Below are 20,789 nucleotides of genomic sequence, written 5' to 3' on the forward strand. Positions count from 1 at the left end.
AAAAAAAAAAAAAAGAAATGCAAGATGCTTACGAGAACACGTAACATTGAAGAGATGTTGAAACAACTAAGTGTGCGTAGTTCAAAGATGCTTTAATGACTCTATCACGGAATTCCAGTAAATCCACTGCATCATTAAGAACATTACGAACCTAAACAAGAAAACATAAAATGCCAACAAACATCATTAAAACATATCCAAATTTTATTTACATAAGTTAGCAAGATTTTGAAACACAAAAAATTCAATGCACTACTGATTACCTAATCATATAAAAAAGAATTTAATAGAAACTAGGCATAAGATAGTATACCTAATATTTAAAAAACCAACCAACAAAGTAGAGATACAGAAAATCTCTTAGAAATAAGTAGAAAAAGACCACAGAGATTTCTAACTTGCAAGCCAAACTTAATGATGTAGCAATGGAGTGATATAAAAAATATTCCAACACTGAGATATAGTCAAAGGAGGGTGGCATATTGAAGTTGGAAAGATTCTATGTGATTTCTGCCCAAACTGGTAAGAATATCTCTTTTTGGGGTTAGATTTTACTTAAAAATATACATTCTAAAAGAAGAGACATAATTGCTTTAAAAATCAAAAGTGGGGTAGGAGGTACTGGTAAACAAACGAATTGCATGGTGAAGAAGCCAAGCTGCAAGGAATGGGGAAAGGAATTTTCATATGCAAAACACAGAGACAGTGTCTAAAAAAGCCAAGCAGCAACTAACAGAGAGAGATTTGCTTATGACAGTCAGAGTTATCATAAAAGTTTGTAACAGACTATTTTGCAAGGATTTTAATATTTGGCAGTATTGGACAAAAATCTTGAAGTTAATGAACAAAGTGCAAGAAATTAAGAAAAACGTTGAGCAAATTAAATTTACCTAATCTCTGCCCAATACCAGAATGGGTATGGCAGTATAGTAAGAGGTGAAAAATAGAGGAAACAAACGTAATTATACCTACAAATTAATACTGCTTTAAGTTCTCCTCAAAATGTTACCATTTTTCTAAATATAATGTGACAATTATAATATTAATGAACAATGAAAGGGTATGGAAAGAAAAACAGGAAGGTAAATCAAACTTCTTATAAGTACTTCAAAGAAGTACTTATGCCTACCAGACACTGCCATGATCTAAATGTTTGTGTCTTCAAAATTCATATTTTGAAACCTAATCACCAGTATGACAGTATCAGCAGGTGGAGCCTTTGGAAGGTTATGAGCCCTTATGAATAGGATTAGTGCTCTTATAAAAGAGGCCCCAGAGAGCTGCCTTGCCCACTTTACCGAGCAAGGACACAGCAAGAAGGCACTATATATGAATTAGAAAGTGGGCCCTTGCCAGACCCTAAATCTGCTGGCACCTTGATCTTGGACTCCCAGCTTCCAAAACTGTGAGAAATAAACTTCTGTTGTTTACGAGCTACCCAGATTATGGTATTTTGTTACAGCAGACCAAACAGAATAAACAGGTATGTTATTTTTTTTTACTATCCGCTGTCTAACTCCCATCTCCACCAAAATATTGACCCAGCAATCTCATTTCTAGAGTTCCATCCCAAAGATAAACAAGCAAAACTATAAAATACCATATGCACAGACTATCACTACAGCACTATTAGTAATAGCAAAAGACTGGAAATAGCCCAAATGTCTATTGATAAGGGACAGGTTGTATAAACTGATATAGTCACACATATAGAGACATAAAGTGTCTATACATACAGCTATAAAAAGGAATGAGGAAGATCTATAGATGTCCATGAGATGTAGTAAAGTAAAAAAATGTGGCCAGGCGCGGTGGCTTATGCCTGTAATCCCAGTACTTTGGGAGGCCAAGACGGGCGGATCACGAGGTCAGGAGATCAAGACCATCCTGGTTAACACGGTGAAACTCCGTCTCTACTGAAAATACACAAAATTAGCCGGCCGGGCGTGGTGGCGGCGCCTGTAATCCCAGCTACTCGGAAGGCTGAGGCAGGAGAATGGTGTGAACCCAGGAGGCGGAGCTTGCAGTGAGCCAGGATCGCGCCATCGCACTCCACCCTGGGTGACAGAGTGAGACTCCGTGTCAAAAAAAAAAAAAAAAAGGCAGCATGCAGAACAGCGTGTATAGTATACCTTTTATCTAAGAAACGGAAGAATATGAAGATACGGATTTGCTCACATTTAAAAAAAAACAAGAAATCTTAAACAGTATTCAGTAATATATTATTAGAATAATATTAATATTGTTATTTTCAAACTATATTTGGGGATATAATGTTTTTAGGAACCACAATTTTCTGGTCAGAGAAGCGTTGCTCTTAAAAAATCAAGAGTAAAACCCTATAATCTTACATTTAAATTAGAAACCTCAGCATAAACTTGTGATGTATTTTTATCTGTCAAAAACAAAAACATTTCTTCCCAGTGTAGGCTCAAGTACAAAGAAAAAAGAAAAAAAATTTGTCTAGAAGTAATGATCAAATCAGTAGCAATGAACACACATTATTTACAGATCTGACTGTGGTCTGTACAAAAGAAGCCTGAAACATCTTGTCACACCAGAAAGCAAGGAAGCTATTGAAATCAGTCAAAAGAACATAGGAACCAACTGGCCAAAGATGAGACAATTTGAGCATTATAGAGAATAACCACGATGGGTTGAAACACACAGAAAATGTTAAAATCTACAAGTTTATAATGATAACAACAATGACAACAAAAAAGAAATTTACTGGGCATACTAGGAAACCAACTTATTTGAAAGTTGGCAAATAGGAAAATAATTCTGCATTTGTTACCATTCCCCATAGGGTAACCTAATGGTTGAGGAGGCAAACAAAGTCTTTTATAGGAGAATTCTAGCTTATAAATGTGGAAGGAATGATAGAATTACAATGTTACTATTTCACAACCCCCAATGAAAAATAGATCTAAACAACTATCATTAATGGCAGCTAAAGGCATTAAGGTAAAAAACCCAGTGGGAAACTATATGATAGATGAATCAGGTTTCTAATACCTGAACACACTGATCAAATCTTAACATCACTAAAAGAGAGACAAGCAGACATATGTGCCTCCTGATGTGATGCAACAGGAAGTACACAGCATCACCTGAGGCTCTAAATCCAATAACCAGTCTAGAGGAAACACAGGATAAATGAACATATTAATTGTAACCAAGGCCGGGCGTGGTGGCTTGTGCCTTTATTCCCAGCACTTTGGGTGGCTGAGGTGGGCAGAGTTCAAAACTAGCCCAGGCAACAAGGTGAGACCCTGTCTCTACAAAAAACAAACAAAAAAAATTAGCTAGGCATGGTGGCAGATGCCTGTGGTCCCAGCTACTCGGGAGGCTGAAGTGGGAGGATCGTTTGAGCTTGGGAGGTCAAGACTACCGTGAGCCATGACTGTGCCACTGCACTCCAGCCTGGGTGATAAAGTGAGACCATGTCTTGAAAAAATAAATACATAAATAAGTAAATAAAAATAAATAAATAAATGCAATCATACCACAAAGATGGAATCAGTCAAATACAGAATGTGGGAACTTCAACAGAATAACCTGGTTCCTTTAACAAATAAATTGTAAGTAAATAAATAATAAGAAGTTGTTTCAGATTTTAAAAGACTTAAGAGACAAATTAACTAAATGCAATGTGGGGCTTTATTTCCTGATAAAAACAAACCAACTAGAAAAACATATTTAGAAAATAATTGGGGAAATGTGATCTGTTACTGTAGAAAGATGTTAGGAAAAGACTGGGGAAATGTGAATGTTACTATGGTAATGTTAAAATGAAAATAGTTCTTATCTTTCAGACTGTTTAAAAAGAACTTAAAAAACAATTCCAGAACTAGTGGTGAAGAAAAAGACATCAATATTTTTGCTCACCTCTTCAAAGCGTAGGAGGAATGACTGTAAAGAGGGGAGTAGTCTGATATCAAGTGTTTCAAAGGAGCTAGAGTTTTTTAGGGAAGAGGAGGTTATAGTGGTCTAGAATCAGCAAGGAGGAGTAAGGAAGACATCTAACCAGATCCAGTGATATGCAGCGCATCAAAGAAAAACACCTCTACTTGAAAAGGCTGGAGGAAAAACACTGCTCTCAGTAGTCGGCTGCTTTTTGTTTGTTTGTTTGTTTTGAGACGGAGTCTCGCACTGTCTCCTGGGCTGGAGTGCTATGGCGTGATCTCCGGCTCACTGCAACCTCCACGTCCCAGGTTCAAGCTGGGACTCTTCCGCCTCAGCCTCCTGAGTAGCTGGGATTACAGGTGTGTGCAACCACACCCGGCTAATTTTTTTGTATTTTTAGTACAGACGGCGTTTCACCGTGTAAGCCAGGATGGCCTCGATCTCCTGACCTCATGATCCACCTGCCTTGGCCTCCCAAAGTGCTGGGATTACAGGCGTGAGCTACCGTGCTGGCCAGTAGTCACCTGTTGTTAATTAGCACAAGAATGCTTTTAGTGAAAGGGCTGAACTTTGTCTGCAAGGCCACAGCTATATGACTGCAGGTTGTGTACTGCACAACTCTGGGTCTATGTGAATGGTGCCCTCTGGAATTGAACAGGCCGCTGACTGCAGGTGGTGTCTTCAAATTTCCTAGGCCTACAACTACACATATGAAGCCCCATGTAGCAGGCGGCTGTAGAATTTTTAGGTCTCCTTTCAGGATGGAGAGAAAGGAGCTACCTCACAGACCCCCAGGCTCTGATTTCAAACAGAAACTTGGACCTAGTCCCTTGTCTCACTTCAAGTATTAATACTTTCAGTTTCCTTAGCCAGCAGGAACAACTTTCCTCACTGCCTTTCCCTGCCTGCTTCTAGACCTGGAGTAGATCTGAGACTCCACACTGCATTTTTGTTCTGTTTCTGGTCCACAGAGATCTTTATCTTGTTTTTGAGGCCAGATGAGTCTTTTATATATCTACATATTTAAATCTTTTGGTGCCAAAAGTATGTCTCTTTCTTCCATGTATGAATTAACACCATTTTCGTGAGAAGTCTGAGCTCCCAGAGACTTTTTTTTAAAGATCCAAAATGCCATCTTCTAGAAACAGTTTAAAGCTAATAGAATGATATAAAAATGTTAAAGGGAAGTTATATGTTAGTTTCTTTATAGCAACATGCTATCTAGTCAAACTGCTTGCAAACTTTCCTAAACAAACAGGTTTAAGAAAATTCAACATTTAAAAATCCAATTGCATAGGCCTCTAACATTATTAAAATTATAGATTTCTTAAGATCCATATTTGCCTAAAGCCTCACATGGGGGAGTGTCCCTTTCGGTGAATCTGGTACACCTGAACCAAACCAGAATAAAGCATCCTAGCCATAATAACAAAACTAAAGACACTCTAGTAATTGCTGTTATAGTTTCAAAACTATGGCAAATTCCACATCAGAAACGTTATGTGCTGAATTTTATTTTACTTTATTTTATTTTTTATTTTTTGAGACAGAGTCTCGCTCTGTCGCCCAGGCTGGAGTGCAATGGCTTTGATCTCGGCCCACTGCAACCTCCGCCTCCAGGGTTCAAGAGATTCTCCTGCCTCAGCCTTCTGAGTAGCTGGGACTACAGGCGTGAACCACCACACCCGGCTAATTTTGTGTATTTTTAGTAGAGACGGGGTTTCACTATATTGGCCAGGCTGGTCTTAACTCCTGACCTTGTGATCCACCCGCCTTGGCCTCCCAAAGTGCTGGGATTACAGGCGTGAGCCATCGCGCTCGGCCTCTGCTGAATTTTAAAATACACCAATTACTCTGTTCAATTCAGGGCAGCTCCAGGATTAATCTCTCCTGATATTCGCATCACCTAATTCTTTTGTGTGATCACAATATTTAGACTCCTCAGATTGACATAAGTCATTCTGTTTGCACATTTGCAAAACACTCATTTAATCCTATACATAGCTATAATCATAATCATAGCAATAGCTATCATTTATTTTTGTTTTACATATATTATCTCATTTCATCTTCAAAATTACTCTATTATTAGCTCTTATTTTTACAAGACATAAAGTGTCCTGTAAGAATTAGACACCTTTGAACTTTGATGACTATTAAAAGCCAAATTTGTATCCTATCCTAAAGTTAGAGTGGCAGGAAAGAAATTGGGATACTAGAAATGCCTCACCCTTTGCACCCGCAGGCTTTCCCTCCTAGGCACTTCCTTCTAACAAAGACATCAACCGATCTCTTTTGGAAAGAATTATCCACTGAGCTGCTTCCTGGAGGCAAGAGGCAGATTAAGAAACTTTTTCACTACAGGCTATTGTGTCCCACAAAAGCTGAGGTCCAGGGAGACGGTAGGGCAAGTAAGTCTACTGTAGGAAAACAGCACCAGCAGGTCAAGGTGTAGATTTAACAATCGTGACTCAACATGATCTCTAGTTTCTGAGTTAATGAAACACGGATAAACCAAAAGCCAACAAAGCCTCTAAGGAAACTGTAAAATTCTAAATTGGGCAAACAAAAACAATTGTGATTGTTTAGTCTCACTGAAATCCTGTGACCCCACCTTGCAACAAAAGTGGGCTGTTAAAAAGTACAGCCCTCAGAAAGGGAATCCTCCCAAATGTCCAGGGAGATCTTCCCAGAAAGGCAAACTGGAGTTAACAAACTGACCAAGCAACTATTTTGTTGCTAAAAAAGTTCTCAGGATATTCTTGGGGTAAAACCAAAGAAAATGACTGGAGGCGAGCCTCAATCAATTTATAGGTTTATTTTGCCAAGGTTGGGGATGTGCCCAGGAAAAAGGAACACAAAATCACAGGAACATCTGTGATCCATGCTTTTTCCAAAAAGGGTTTGGAGAGCTTCAATATTTAAAGAGAAAAAAAAGTGGGCAGGAGGGGAAAAGGGAAAGAGAGAAGAGAAGAGAAGAGAAGAGAAGAGAAGAGAAGAGAAGAGAAGAGAAGAGAAGAGAAGAGAAGAGAAGAGAAGAGAAGAGGGAGGGTATGGTCGCATTCTTGTGAGGCTTTGATTAGAGCTCACTGAATCCACATGTTGCAAATGAAAAGAGGTACAGGGATAGTCAACTATGCATTCCCCTTGCAGTGAATCTGAATTTTTACAAAAGATAAACACAGAGTAGAAGAAGCAGTGAAATATGCATTGTCTCTGGTGAGCAGAGGGATGACTTCTAGTCTTGTCTTTCTCCCATACCTGTGAAGATAAGCTGTTAATTTACATTGTTAGGGTGAAATTCAACAGAACTCTGTTGTAGGGTAAAGATCTTGGGGCCTCCAGGGAATTTACTTGTAAGCATATTGCAAGGGAAGTCCTCTGGGGAGGTATGTGTTCTATCTTTGCAGCTATCTACTTAGGAACAAAATGAGAGGCAGTTTTGCATGACTCAGTTCTCAAGCTTACCCTTTCCCTTTGACATAATGAGTTTGAGGTCTCAAGATTTTTATTTGCCTTTCACACTCACCAGGTGGATTTTAGCTATAAATGGATAATCACTGTGTGTTGTTTTCCTTTCTCCCCTTTTCCAAATTGTTTTCATTGCAGCCACCCTCTTTTCCCTTAGCCATTGTAAACTGGGAATATGGAGAGTGGGAGGGGAGGGGAGAAGAATTGAATTAAAATACATATTTATGTATAGTTTTCCAAACCAGAGCGTTGGAGCTGGATGCAATAACCGTAGAGTCTAGGTTATCTTTTTTTAGAAAGGGGATGGGTTTGTTTTCAATCACATATGAAATAGCTGCATGATAAATTAGTATATTTCTGAGTCATATATATGAGTAGGTTGAATATATATCCAAATATATGAATAAAGGAAGTTTGTAAGGTGACTCCCAATGATCCCTGCCTCCTGGTATTCACACCCTTGAGCAAATCTCTCCATTTAGGTGGTTTGGACCTAATAGCTTGCTTCTAGTAAATAGAATATGGCAAAAGTGATGAGACGTCACTTCTGAGCTGGGGTTATAAAAAACTGTGACTTATGTCTTGCTTGCACTCTCTCTGGCCCTTCTTGCTTGCTCTGCTGAAGCAAACCACCAAGTTGTGAGCTGCCCTATGAAGAGGCCACATACAAAGAACTGAAGGAGACCTCCAGTCAATAGTCAAGAAAACACTGAGGCCCGCACGTGCAAATGACACTGATGAACGGAATCTTGCCAACCATCATGTCAGTGAGCTTGAAAGCAAATCTTTCCCCAGTTGAGCCTTCAGATAAGACTAAAGTCCCAGCCAACACCTTGTTTGCAGCCTTGTGAGACTGAAACAGGGGACCCAGCTAAGCTATGCCTGGATTCCTGACTCACAGAAAATGAGAGATAATAATTGTTGCTGTTTAAGCCACTATGTTTAGGGTTATTCATAATGCAACAATAAGTAACTAACACACTATAGCTGCTAAACAGCTCAAGGATAGACTATAGCATATATCTATCTATCATTTTTTGTCTGCCCAGAATCAAATGACATCTTTTCTCATAAATATACATTGATTTTCCTTTATGAAAACATTCCTTCCACTACTCTCAGTGACTGGCTAGATGGGATTGACTCATTTTCCCCTGCCTCTCCCTGAGTAAATACACTTGACTCAGGCTCAGCATATGAAATCCAAGGCTGAGATTTCTCCTGGAATTACTAGGGGAAAAAAAGCACTCTTCCCGCTGAACTTGAAGTTGGTAGAATGTCAGTCTGGAACTACCAAGGCCACAAAATAGAGCCTTTCTGAAAACTAAGACAATTGCAGAGAAAAGAGGAGTCAAGGAAGAGAAAGAGACGAAGTCCTCTAGGCATTATTTAAGCCTCTGAACCAATAATGCCTCTCAAGTCAGTCTATCTCTTAACTTCACATGAATCAATAAATTTCCTTTTTTTCCTTTATTTTTCACTTTAAATCAATTACAGCTGAATTTATGAAAAAAAATTTCAAGGTAATAATTTAGGGGGTCCATAAAACCAAGGACCAAATCTGTCTTGTTCACTACTGTATTCCTCATTGTTTAGCCCAATGCCTGGCAAGTAGGGATCACTCAATAGATATCCATTGAATGAGTGAATAAAATCATTCTAAAAAGAAACAGTGAATAGGCCTTAACTTAGCAAAAATGCAGTCAAATGTTTTATAACATGGAGAAAGTAAAACCTCTTTAAAAAATAAAAATAATGTTCTAGTTTAAAACTTTAAAAAATTATCTGTAAATATTATTTTAAACACAAAGATAATTTAGATTAGATAAGCCATTTAAGCATTTCCACGGTTCATCTTATTTCACATAAAAATCCTCTCATCACTAGGATAATTTCTTTTTATTATGAAAGAACTCCTCTTTCTAGATATAGTCTTATGTTGGGGCATTTCTGTAATTAAGGCTAGAACATTTTAGCACTACTATATTAGCTATAAATAAAATATTATACCCCAATTAGTTGATTAGAACGCACAATGGATTCTATGTCATATACAGAATATTATAATGGTTTAGATCCCAGGTTAATTAGAAGAAATATATATTAAACCATCATCTGGATCCTAAATCCTTCTTAAAGGAAACACAGAAGATGGAGGGCATGTCAAATCACACCATGGAGATACAATCAGCCCAGTCCAGACTGAGAAACTCTACCAAACAGATAACTTGGCTCTTCAACAAACAAACTGCAGGGCAGGAAATAGAGGTAGAAGGGGACTCTACAGACGAAAAGAGACTCAAAAAATATATCAGCCAATTGCAATATGTAAAATTGGATCCTGATTCAAACAAAGTTTTGTGGCATGTAGGAAACAACTGGACATGTAAACACTTTGTGGATATTTGATAATGTTAAGAAATTGTTATTTTATATGATATGATAACGGTAGTGTGGTTATGTTAAAACAGAGTCCTTATCTTTTAGTTATATATACTAAAATATTTACGAATGAAATACAATGTCTGAATTTGGGGAACAAGGAAAGTAGACAGGACATGGACCGGGCAGGCTTAAGCATGAATTGGTGATTACTGGGGCCGGGTGATGAGCACATGGGGATTCAATATACTACTCTGTGTGTGTTTTAAATTATCTAAATAAAAAGTTTTATAATTTTAAAATAAATAAGCAGAATAAAGAAAAAGTATAACATACCTAATTAGTAGTAATCTAGTGACAATATTATCACTAGATAATATTGGATATGTGGGTTAACAGAATATTTGAATAGACCTGCCCTAAATTTTTATGGTAATTTTTATAGTAAATTTTTATAGTAATAATATGTTCTACTAAATTTTTATAGTAATTTTTATAGTAATAATATAAATTTTTTTAAAATTTTTATAGTAATAATATGAATTATGAATACTGAAGATAGAGGCAATTGTTACTGGCAAAAGGAAGAAGAGAAAGGTCGAATCCTTCTTTTTCAGAGGATTTCTATTGACACATTGCACTTTGATCTTTTCCTTATACCTTTCTTCAATTAATTATTAATATATTAAGGGCAAGGCACTGAGCTAGAGGCCCTGAAAGAGAGACAAAGATGAGCCATGAGGATACTTGTGCCCTCCCACTGATGACTTTTGACCAGTAAAACATTTCTCCCTACTTCCCATTGCCACATCCCAATCTCCTTGTATTCATCTACAAAATATTTCACTTCAAAATTTTCTTCTGATGGGATTGAGGATACACTATTATGGCACTATGGCATACTGAATATTTTAAGCTAAAGGAATTTGATAAAACAAGAGCAGCAGGAGGTCAGTCTGACCTTCCCCAACTCTTCTTCTCTCACACAGGTCATAAAACCTAGAAAGGATTTTCTGACCTTTTCCTGAAGCAGGTCATAAGACTCTCATGTGAGAGGTACCCTCCCTATACCCAGAGGAAAGTTATATCCTTATTTCTGAAGACACAGGGACACAGAAAAGAATCTAAACATGCAGGTCTTGCTAAATTTTCCCCAGCTTATTACCACTAGATCATACCTTTTTTGGCCTATTGCATATCGCCACAACTGTTTACTCTTCATCAAACGTAGCGTAAAAGCACACAGCTTAACTGTTTCTTCAGATCTACATTTCCTCAGGAAGGCTCCGGTGTGTCATGTAAAACTTACATTAAATCAGTTTATATGCTTTTTTCTTGTTAATATGTCTTTTGTTATAGGGACCTCAGTCATGAGCCTAGGATGGGTAGAGGTATTTTTCTTCCCCTACACTTCTTAATTCCTAATAAGAACTTCCTATACCATTTCCCATTTTGACTCTCCTTAGGTAATTCTTAAAATAAATTTTTTAAAAAAAAATCAGGTTAAATAAGTTCACCCAATTACAAATAAGTAAAACAATTAACCCTGTCAGTAACTGGCAGATTAGGCCTGTCTTGGATTCAGCTCCAGGAGTCAAATCCAATATGCTCCTATTTGTTACAGCTTTTTCTCTCCTTCCCTCACTGAATCCACATATTTCCTCAATGTTTCCAATTTCACCGTATTTGTACTAAATGCATAACCAAGTAGCTTTGGCATTCAGGTTCTGTATCTGTGAAAGGTTTTTATGTCAGAGAAAGTGACTAATGGCATAGTTAAAATATTTCTAATGTGACTGAATTTTTATAAGCTTGACTAAATTAATGAAGATAATTCCATATTCTGTACAGTTAACTAATATGAAAAGAAGCAGGTTTAATCAACCTTGGAACATAATCATACCTGCATGGCCCTTCTTTTAGTTAATGTTACTTGAAAATTTTTCCACTCCCAATGTTGTTCCACCACATGTGCAAAAACAACATGTCCATTTCCACAGGCTCCAGCAATCTGAGTGCCATCAATAGACCACGCAATATTAAATATGCTGCCAGTGTTGGGTTTTTCTAATGCATATGACCACTGGGGGAGAAAAAAACAAGAAAAAAATGGACTTATTGAAAAAAATTTTTAGGAAGTTTTAAATCAGGCACATGACAACATATTAAGATCATTTTTAAAAGAATATCAGTTCTGGAATTATTAAAATATTTTTCTTACTAAAATTACAGTGTACTGAACGGAAAATACAGATGTAATTGTTAAAGTCCACAGTAGAACATCATGATAAAACAGTGTATGAAATATCTCAAGAACTGTAAAAAACCCACATCATTTCAATGTTTACTATTCCTTTTCAGTAATAATACTTAATAGGTAAACACAAAGATTCTGTAGAAAAAAACAAAGACATCTTATTATTCATTCTTAATATATAGTCTCTACATCTAAAAAAAATCTCATTACAATATTTTAAGAATGTCACAAAAAAATTGACCCTCAACACACAATGTAACTAAAATAGCTCTGACACACATCCTAAGTCATGAAATTACACGAAACTAGATCTATTTTTCTTTTCTTTTCTTTTTTTTTAACAGACTGCAGTAAGTATAACCTCTCCTAGAACCTATCTATTTGAGAAAGTTATTTAGAGATATCAATAAGCATTAAATAGGACAAAAGAGATTCTTGTGTGTGTGTGTATAAGACATAAGAAAAAAGCAAACTTTTTAATACATGGTATTATATGCACTTGTTTCATTTTTCAGATGCAACATATGTTATTTGCTAGGATGATTAATTTGACTAAACTTATATACATATTCTCTTTCCATTTCTCCAGCCTTACAACATATAATCACAGTCTTGATTTTGTTGTTGTTGCCCTTGGCTGGATATAGATAGATAGATATAGATAGATAGATAGATAGATAGAATTTGTTTGTTTGTTTTACATTATTTTTTTCCAGAAATACTTATTATTAGCTACAGGCTCACTCTGACAACTAATCTGGGGGAATGGAAAAATATAAAGATTTACTAATTGATACTATTACAAAACAAGAATTTAAAATTCCTAATAAAAGTTTATACATAACAAAAACATACTAAAAGTCTCTTTAACCCCTTGCTGACACTCTTTTACAACTCTCCCCACCCTCCAGCTTTAGAGCCACTAACTGTTGCTTTAATGGCTTCAGTAAAGTCCTAATAATAAAGTTATCAAGGAGAAGATAATGAACAAACCATAACCTTTGCTTCATCAGCAGTATGAAAATACTAGAAACTTCCTTTTCAAAAATTAAGAAGAATCAATTAAAAAAAGAATACATATAATATTTGAAGTCATCTTTTGAAAATAACTGTAGAAGACTGGGAACTTCAAAGATACTAATAACCTGCTTTGGGCGATAAAATGAAATTAATTCATTTGTGTTTGACAAAAAAGAATTATGAAACACTACATGAATACTATTTTACATAAAGATTAAAAGTGGTTGGTAATGACAAATGAGTCTTGATATATTAACATATAGGCTTATGGCATATCTCTCTTTCTAAATCTAGTCTATCCTCATGGTGTAGAAGAAACAGAGATCTTAGTTTAATTTCTATTTTAAAACCATACATTCATATAACACTCCTTCCTTAACCATGGTGATAAGTCCCAGGATCCCCAGTGGAAGCCTGACACTATGGATAGTACTAAACCTATGCATCCTATGTTTTTCTCTATATATACATACCTATGTTAAAGTTTAATTTATAAATTAGGGAAACTAAGAGATTAACAATGTCTAATAATACAATAGAACAATTATAAAAATATACTATAGTAGAAGTTACGTGAGTGTGGTCTCTATGTCTGGAAATTCCATTTCGGACTGCAGTTGACAGAGGGTAAGTGAACTCACAGAAAAAGAAACTGTGAAAAAGGGAGGACTACCGAATTTAAAGTATGGTTTTAAAACACTGGAAGAACCAAATCAGCCAGAAAGAAATGTCTTACTAAAATTAAACAGAAATATTTATCTAAGAACTTACAGATGCATGATCCTAAGAGGAGAAAATGAAATGTTTAGATAATAGTATATCATCATCCCATATTCAACTGATTTCCTTTACAGTCCACACGAACCAACAAAAATAAAATCTGCAACATGCAACTTATCCCTGAAAACACATCTCAAGGAATACAGATTGAGTATCCTTTACCTGAAATGCCTGGGGGCCAGAAGCAAATTTTCCATTTCTTCAGATTTTGAAATATTTGCATATTCATAAGAAGATATATTGAGAATGAGACCCAAATCTAAACACGAAATTCATTTATGTTTCATATATATGTTATACACAAAGCATAAAGGTAATTATATATATATTTCTTATAATTTTGTGCATGAAACAAAGTTTTGTAGATGTTTTGGTTGTGGCCTGTCACATGAAGTCAAGTGTTGGAATTTTCTACTTGTGGCATCATGTTGGTGCTCAAAAAGTTTTGGATTTTGGAGTATTTTGGCTAGGTACTTTACTCTTTTTGTGACAGTTGTGAATGGGAGTTCATTCGTGATTTGGCTCTCTGCTTGTCTGTTGTTGGTGTATAGGAATGCTAGTGATTTTTGCACATTGATTTTGTATCCTGAGACTCGGCTGAAGTTGATTATCAACTTAAGAAGCTTTTGGGCTGAGATGATAGGGTTTTCTAGACATACAATGGAATCATGTCATCTGCAAACAGGGATAGTTTGACTTCCTCTCTTCCTATCTGAGTATCCTTATTTTTTTTTTCCTTGCCTGATTGCTCTGGCCAGAACTTCCAATATTGTATTGAATAGGAGTGGTGAGAGAGGGCATCCTTGTTCTGTGCCGGTTTTCAAGGTGAATGCTTCCAGCTTTTGCCCTTTCAGTGTGATACTGGCTGTAAGTTTGTCATATATGGCTCTTATTTTGAGGTATTCTTTCAACACCTAGTTTATTGAGAGTTTTTAACATGAAGGGATGTTAAATTTTATCGGAAGCCTCTTCTGCATCTATTGAGATAATTGTGTGGTTTTTGTCTTCAGTTCTGTTTATGTAATGAATCACATTTATTGATTCATGTATGTTGAATCAGTCTTGCATCTGGGGATGAAGCCTACTTGATCATGGTGGATAAACTTTTTGATGTGCTACTGGATTCACTTTGCCAGTATTTTGTTGAGGATTATTGCATTGATGTTCATTGAAGATATTGGTCTGAAGTTTTCTTTTTTTGTCATATCTCTGCCAGGTTTTGGTATCAGGATGATGCTGACCTCATAGAATGAATTGGGGAGGAGTGCCTCCTTTTCAATTTTTGGAATAGTTCCAGTATGTCTCCCCAATTTTAGTAACTATTAAAGACTTATTCTCTGCTGATTAGGTTTCAATTATATTGTTTTATTACTAACCTAAAACAGAGAGAAATAATTTTAATTTATTTTTTAATCTTTTATTTTGAGTTCAGGGGTACATGTACAGGTTTGTTATATAGGTAACCTTGTATCATGGGGATTTGTTATCATTAATGGGTACTGGGCTTAATACCTGGGTGATGAAATTTTAATTTTTAATGCTTACATTTAAAATAATTTTTAAGTTGTAAATTAAAAACTTTTTAATGTAAGAATTTAATTTAACTTTACTATCACTATATTGTTATACAGGTTGAGCATTCCTAATCTGAAAAATTCAAAAGCCAAAATACTCCAAAATCCAAAATTTTTGACACAGAGAACACAGTAGAAGCAGGAACGTCCTTCTCTTTCTTTCACCCCTCTCCCAAGGCAGGTCAGTTCATCAAGGAAGAGGTACCTTCCCTGTACTGGGAGGAAAGGAACATCTTTATCTCTAAAGACACAGGGACGCAGAGAGGAATAATCTGAACAGAAAGGCTTTGCTACATTTCCCCCAGTTTATTAGCATTAGATCATAACCTCTTTGTCCAATCATACTTTTGCATGACTGTTCATTTGTAATAAAACCTAAGCATAAAAATACACAAGTTTCCCTGTTTCTTGCAGTGGGGGTGGGGGGGCGGGTCTTCATTTCTGAAGGATTCCACGTTATGTAAAGTTTGTATTAAATAAAATTGTATGCTTTTTTTTTGTTAATCTCTTTCGTTATCTATAGGGTCCTCATCCATAAACCTAAGACGGGAAGAGACATACTTTTTCTCCCCTACACTGTTACTTATCTTATCTCTTTCTTTGACCAGACTATCTCTTACTTTAAGATGTTACTCAAAGTGTGCAAGCCAGCAGCATCTATATCACGTGTGAGCTTATTAGAAATGTAAATTCAAGGACCCTACCCCAAGCTATTGAATCTGAATCTCTGGAGAGGAGAGACAGGAAGCTTTTGACAAGCTCTTGAGATAATTCTTATGCACATAAAGTTAGGATATTTGTTATCAATGCTAGCTGCACATTATCATCATCTTAGAAACTTTAAAAAAAGAGAGCCAAAATCCTAGCTCTGATCCAACCAATTAAATCCAGAATCTCCTGGGGGTAGATCTGGATGCGTGTTTAAAAGTTCTCTAGGTGATTTTAATAAAGAGCCATTGTTTCAAGAGAAGAGCAAAATTTGTAATTTAGTTTATCATTAGCAGCTGGCTCTCTGACAGTACCTTACCAACTCATCTGCTAACTATGAAGACAATTATACAACCTTGTCTTAGCCTCTAAACCAGCTTCTCCTAGTTTGGCTTGTTATATTCATAAACTAATTCTTTTCTTTTGCACTTTTTATTTCTTTGAATTTCAAACATAAGCTTAAGTAGGAATAATAATACAAAGCAGTGGTTTTCAAACTTTAGTGTGCATCAGAGTTACCTAGAAGGATTGTTAAAATGGATTCCTGGGCCCGACCCCAGAGTGTCTGATTTAGTGGATGTGGGCTGGGGTCAAAAAATTTGCATTTCTAACAAGCTCCCAGAGGGTCCTGAAGCTACTGGGCCAGTGACCACACTTTGAGAATGACTGGCATAATAGACCCCCATTTACCTGTTACCCAGTTTCCAACAATTATCAACTAATGGCTAATTCTCATCTCCTCTGTACCACCATCCACTTCTCCATGGCCCAGATTATTTGAAGCAAATCCCTATCATATCATTTCATCAATAAATATTTCAGTACATAGTAGTCCCTTCTCATCCACAGGGATAGGTTCCAAGACCCCCAGTGGAGGCCTGAAATCACAGATAATTCTGTACTGTGTATATAACACTATGAACAGATTTATTTTTCCTCCTTCACAATTTCATGGATAGAAGATTCATTTTTACCATAGATGTTAGCAACCTCAGCATACCATCTTTTTCTAATTGAGAACTTTCACCTTTTCACTTAAAGGAAGCACTTTATGGATTCTCTGTGGCACACTGAATTGCTAGCATCCTTACTCTTGTGCTTTGGAGCCATTATTAAGAAAACTAAGGGTTACTTGAACACATGCCCTGAAATACTGTGACAGTAGATCTGACAACTAAGCCAGCTACTAAGTAACTTACGGGTGGGTAGTGTATACAGAGTGGATATACTGGACAAAGGGATGACTCATGTCCTGGGAAAACAAAGTAGAATGGCTTGAGATTTCATCATGCTGCTCAGAACAGTGTGCAATATAAAACTTATGCATTTTTATTTCTAGAATTTCCCTTTAATATTTTCAGATCATGGTTGCCTATAGGTAACTGAAAAATCATGAAAGCAAAGCCACAGACAAGGAGGAACTACTATATATCACTAAAAAGACAAAAGACTTTTTAAACCCAACTTCAATACCATCATTAAGTCACTGTTCGAAATTTCCCACTTGTCATTTTTTCCAATTTGTTTCCAGTTTGTTTCAATTAAGATGCAAATAAGGTACAACCACTATGTTTGATGGGTAAGATCTATATGTTCTCCTTCCACATCTTTTTACCCTTGTAAATTTTTTTTTTTTTTTTTGAGACAATATCTTGCTCTTTCATCCATGCTGGAGTACAGTGATGCAATAGCTTACTCTAGCCTCAATCTCCGGGCTCAAGTGATCCTCCCACCTCAGCATCCTGAGTAGCTGGAACCACAGGTGCATGCCAAGACATTGGGATTTTTATTTTTAGTAGAGATGAGGTTTATGTTGTACAGGCTGCTCTTGAACTCTTGCGCTCCAGTGATCCTCCCGCTTTGGCCTCCAAAAGTGCTGGGATTACAGGCATAAGCCACCATGCCTGACCTCCCCTTGTAATTTTGTGGTTGTTGAAGAAACTGGGTCGTATGTCCTATAAAATTTCCCAGTCTGGATTTTGGCTTCTGCATTCTCATGGTGTTATTTAACATTTCGTCTGTCCCCTTTATTTCCTGTAAATTAGTAGTTAGAGTCTTGATCAGATTCAGGTTCCATATTTTTGGCAAGAAAACTTCATAGGTGATGTTGTATACTGTTGCAATTTGTTAAGTGAGGTATTTAAGTTAGGTTTTGTGTGGCACAGTGAGGAACATTCATGGAAAGATTAGGTTTACTACTCATAGGTCTAAGCGAGAAGGCAGAGCCAATGGGAAGGTGTTGGGTGTCATCAAGAACAGGAACGCTCAACCAGCAGATGGGGAGCAAGAGAGAGAGTGTGAGACCTTCGGGTGGAAGTTTTTATTGGTGTGCAGGGTGTTACCTAGGTGGGTTTCCCCTGGCAACCCCTAGGTGGGGTTGATTGAAGGGAGCACAAGGATAAGCACGGGAACTTGGGGATTACATTATCAGGTTTCTAACACTTAAAAGTAGAAGGTGATCAAACAGTTCGGGGTATGGGGCCTTATCTATCTAGAAGATAAAATGCTAACTAGATGGAGACTATCTCAGAATAGGTGGGTCAAAAGTCAGGGACAAGACAACAAAATGGATGCTGGGACAGCATTACATGAATAAGAGTAATGACATGTACTTCCAGTAGGAAGAAATTAACATCTGTTGCCTTTCTTCTTATGCTTTTAGTAAATGACGATCATTGCCTACATCTACTAATTCAGTAGGGTTGCAAAATGGGCAATCTTCTAATCTTTTCTTCACTTACTAACTACAATAGTTTTAGAAAAAGAAATATCTTCTCATCACCTATTTGGTTACCCTGGGGTATATATATCAAAGGCAGGATAAATTCTTTATTATTTCCAGTTAGTTGCCATCATGTGTTGCTTAATGAAGGGGATGCATTCTGAGAAATGGGCTATTAGGCTATTTCATCATGTGAACATCATAGTGTGTACTTACACAAATATAAATAATATAGCACCCAGACTATATGGTATAGCCTATTGCTCCTAGGCTACAAACCTATCAAGCACCTTACTGTACTGAATACTATAGGAAACTGTCACACAACGATAGTAGTGTACCTAAACATACCTAAATACAAAAAAAGGTATAATAAAATACAGCATTAAAACATAAAAAATGGTATACCTGTATATGACACTTACATGAATGGAGCTTGCAGGCGTGGAAGTTGTTCTGGGTGAGTCAGGGAGTGAATGGTGAGTGAATGTGAAGGCCTGAAACACTACTGCATACTACTATCAATTATATAAACACTGTATACTTAGGCTACTAAATTCATTAAAAAGTATTTTTCTTTCTTTAATAACAAATTAACTTCAGCTTACTATAACTTTTTTACTTTATAAACCTCTTAATTTTTTAAACTTTTTGACTCTTGTAGTAATACCAAGCTTAAAATAAAACATGTTGGGACAGCTGTACAAATATATTTTCTTTATATCCTTATTCTTTATGTTTTTGTCTATCTTTAAAATTTTTTGTTTTGTTTTTTACTTTTTAAACTTTCTTGTTAAAAACTAAGATATAAACACACACATTAGCGTAGGCCTACGCAGGGTCAGAATCATTAATATTACTGTCTTCCACCTCTACATCTTGCCCAAAGAAAGGTCTTCAGGGGCAATAGCATGCATGAAGCTGTCATCTCTTATGATAACAATGTCTTCTTCTGCAATACCTCCTGAAGGACCTCTGTGAGGCTGTATTACAGTTAACTTCTTTTTTAAATTGGAGTACACACTAAAATAACAATAAAAAGGATAGTATAAGAAATATATAAACCAGTACCACAATCATCTATTATCATTACCAAGTATTACGTACTGTACATAATTTTACATGCTGTACTTTTATATGGCTGACAGCGCAGTGGTATGTTTACACTAGCATCAACACAAACATATAAGTAACGTGTTGTACTATGACACCAGGATGGCTATGGCATCACCAGGCAATAGGAATTTTTCAACTCCATTATAATCTTATGGGACCACTGCCATACATGCAGTCTGTCACTGACCAAAATGTTATTATGTGGTACACGATTGTATCACTTTTCAAAAATATAAATTTGAATAGTGACCAGATACTTGATGATACTTAAAAATTGCTGTTAATTGTTTTCAGATTTAATAATGGTATTGAGGTTAGGTTAACGATAGACTTTGTGTTTTCAGTGATATATACTAAAATATTTGGTGACAGAATGATAGGATGCCAGGGATTTGCTTAAGTGGGTGGTGGTACAGATGAGATATGTTATTAGTTGATAATTGTTGGAAGTTGAGTAATGGGTAAATAGCGGTTCGTTATACCAGTTGGTATATACACCTTTGATGTGTTTCAATAAATAGAATGCTCAAAGTGGCTCACTATTTTTTTTTTTTTTTTTGAGACAGAGTCTTGCTCTGTCACCCAGGCTGGAATGCAGTGGCATGATCTCGGCTTACTGCAACCTCTGCCTCCTGGCTTCAAGCAATTCTCCCGCCTCAGCCTCCAGAGTAGCTAGGACTACAGGCACCTGCCACCACGCACAGCTAATTTTTGTATTTTTAGTGGAGACGGTGCTTCACCACATTGGCCAGGCTGGTCGTGATCTACTGACCTTGTGATCTGCCCGCCTTGGCATCCCAAAGTGCTGGGATTACAGGCGTGAGCTACTGTGCCCGTTTCAAATTGGCTC

The 20,789-nt window shown here is 36.5% G+C and overlaps 1 protein-coding gene across 3 annotated transcripts in view; it reads right to left on the bottom strand.

Moving 5' to 3' along the window:
* Positions 1 to 20,789, bottom strand: part of IFT80 (intraflagellar transport 80) — a 158,855-nt gene that overhangs the window by 67,440 nt on the left and 70,626 nt on the right. For all 3 annotated transcript variants that reach the window (XM_011959065.1, XM_011959064.1, XM_011959066.1), the window contains 2 exons: positions 11,666 to 11,845; positions 33 to 151 (listed from right to left, as the gene is read on the bottom strand). In XM_011959065.1, coding sequence (XP_011814455.1) covers positions 33 to 151; positions 11,666 to 11,845 — 299 coding nt within the window. The remainder of the gene's footprint in view (positions 1 to 32; positions 152 to 11,665; positions 11,846 to 20,789) is intronic.

This window comes from Colobus angolensis, unplaced genomic scaffold (genome assembly GCF_000951035.1).
Source record: "Colobus angolensis palliatus isolate OR3802 unplaced genomic scaffold, Cang.pa_1.0 Scaffold48, whole genome shotgun sequence".
Lineage (NCBI taxonomy): Eukaryota > Metazoa > Chordata > Mammalia > Primates > Cercopithecidae > Colobus > Colobus angolensis.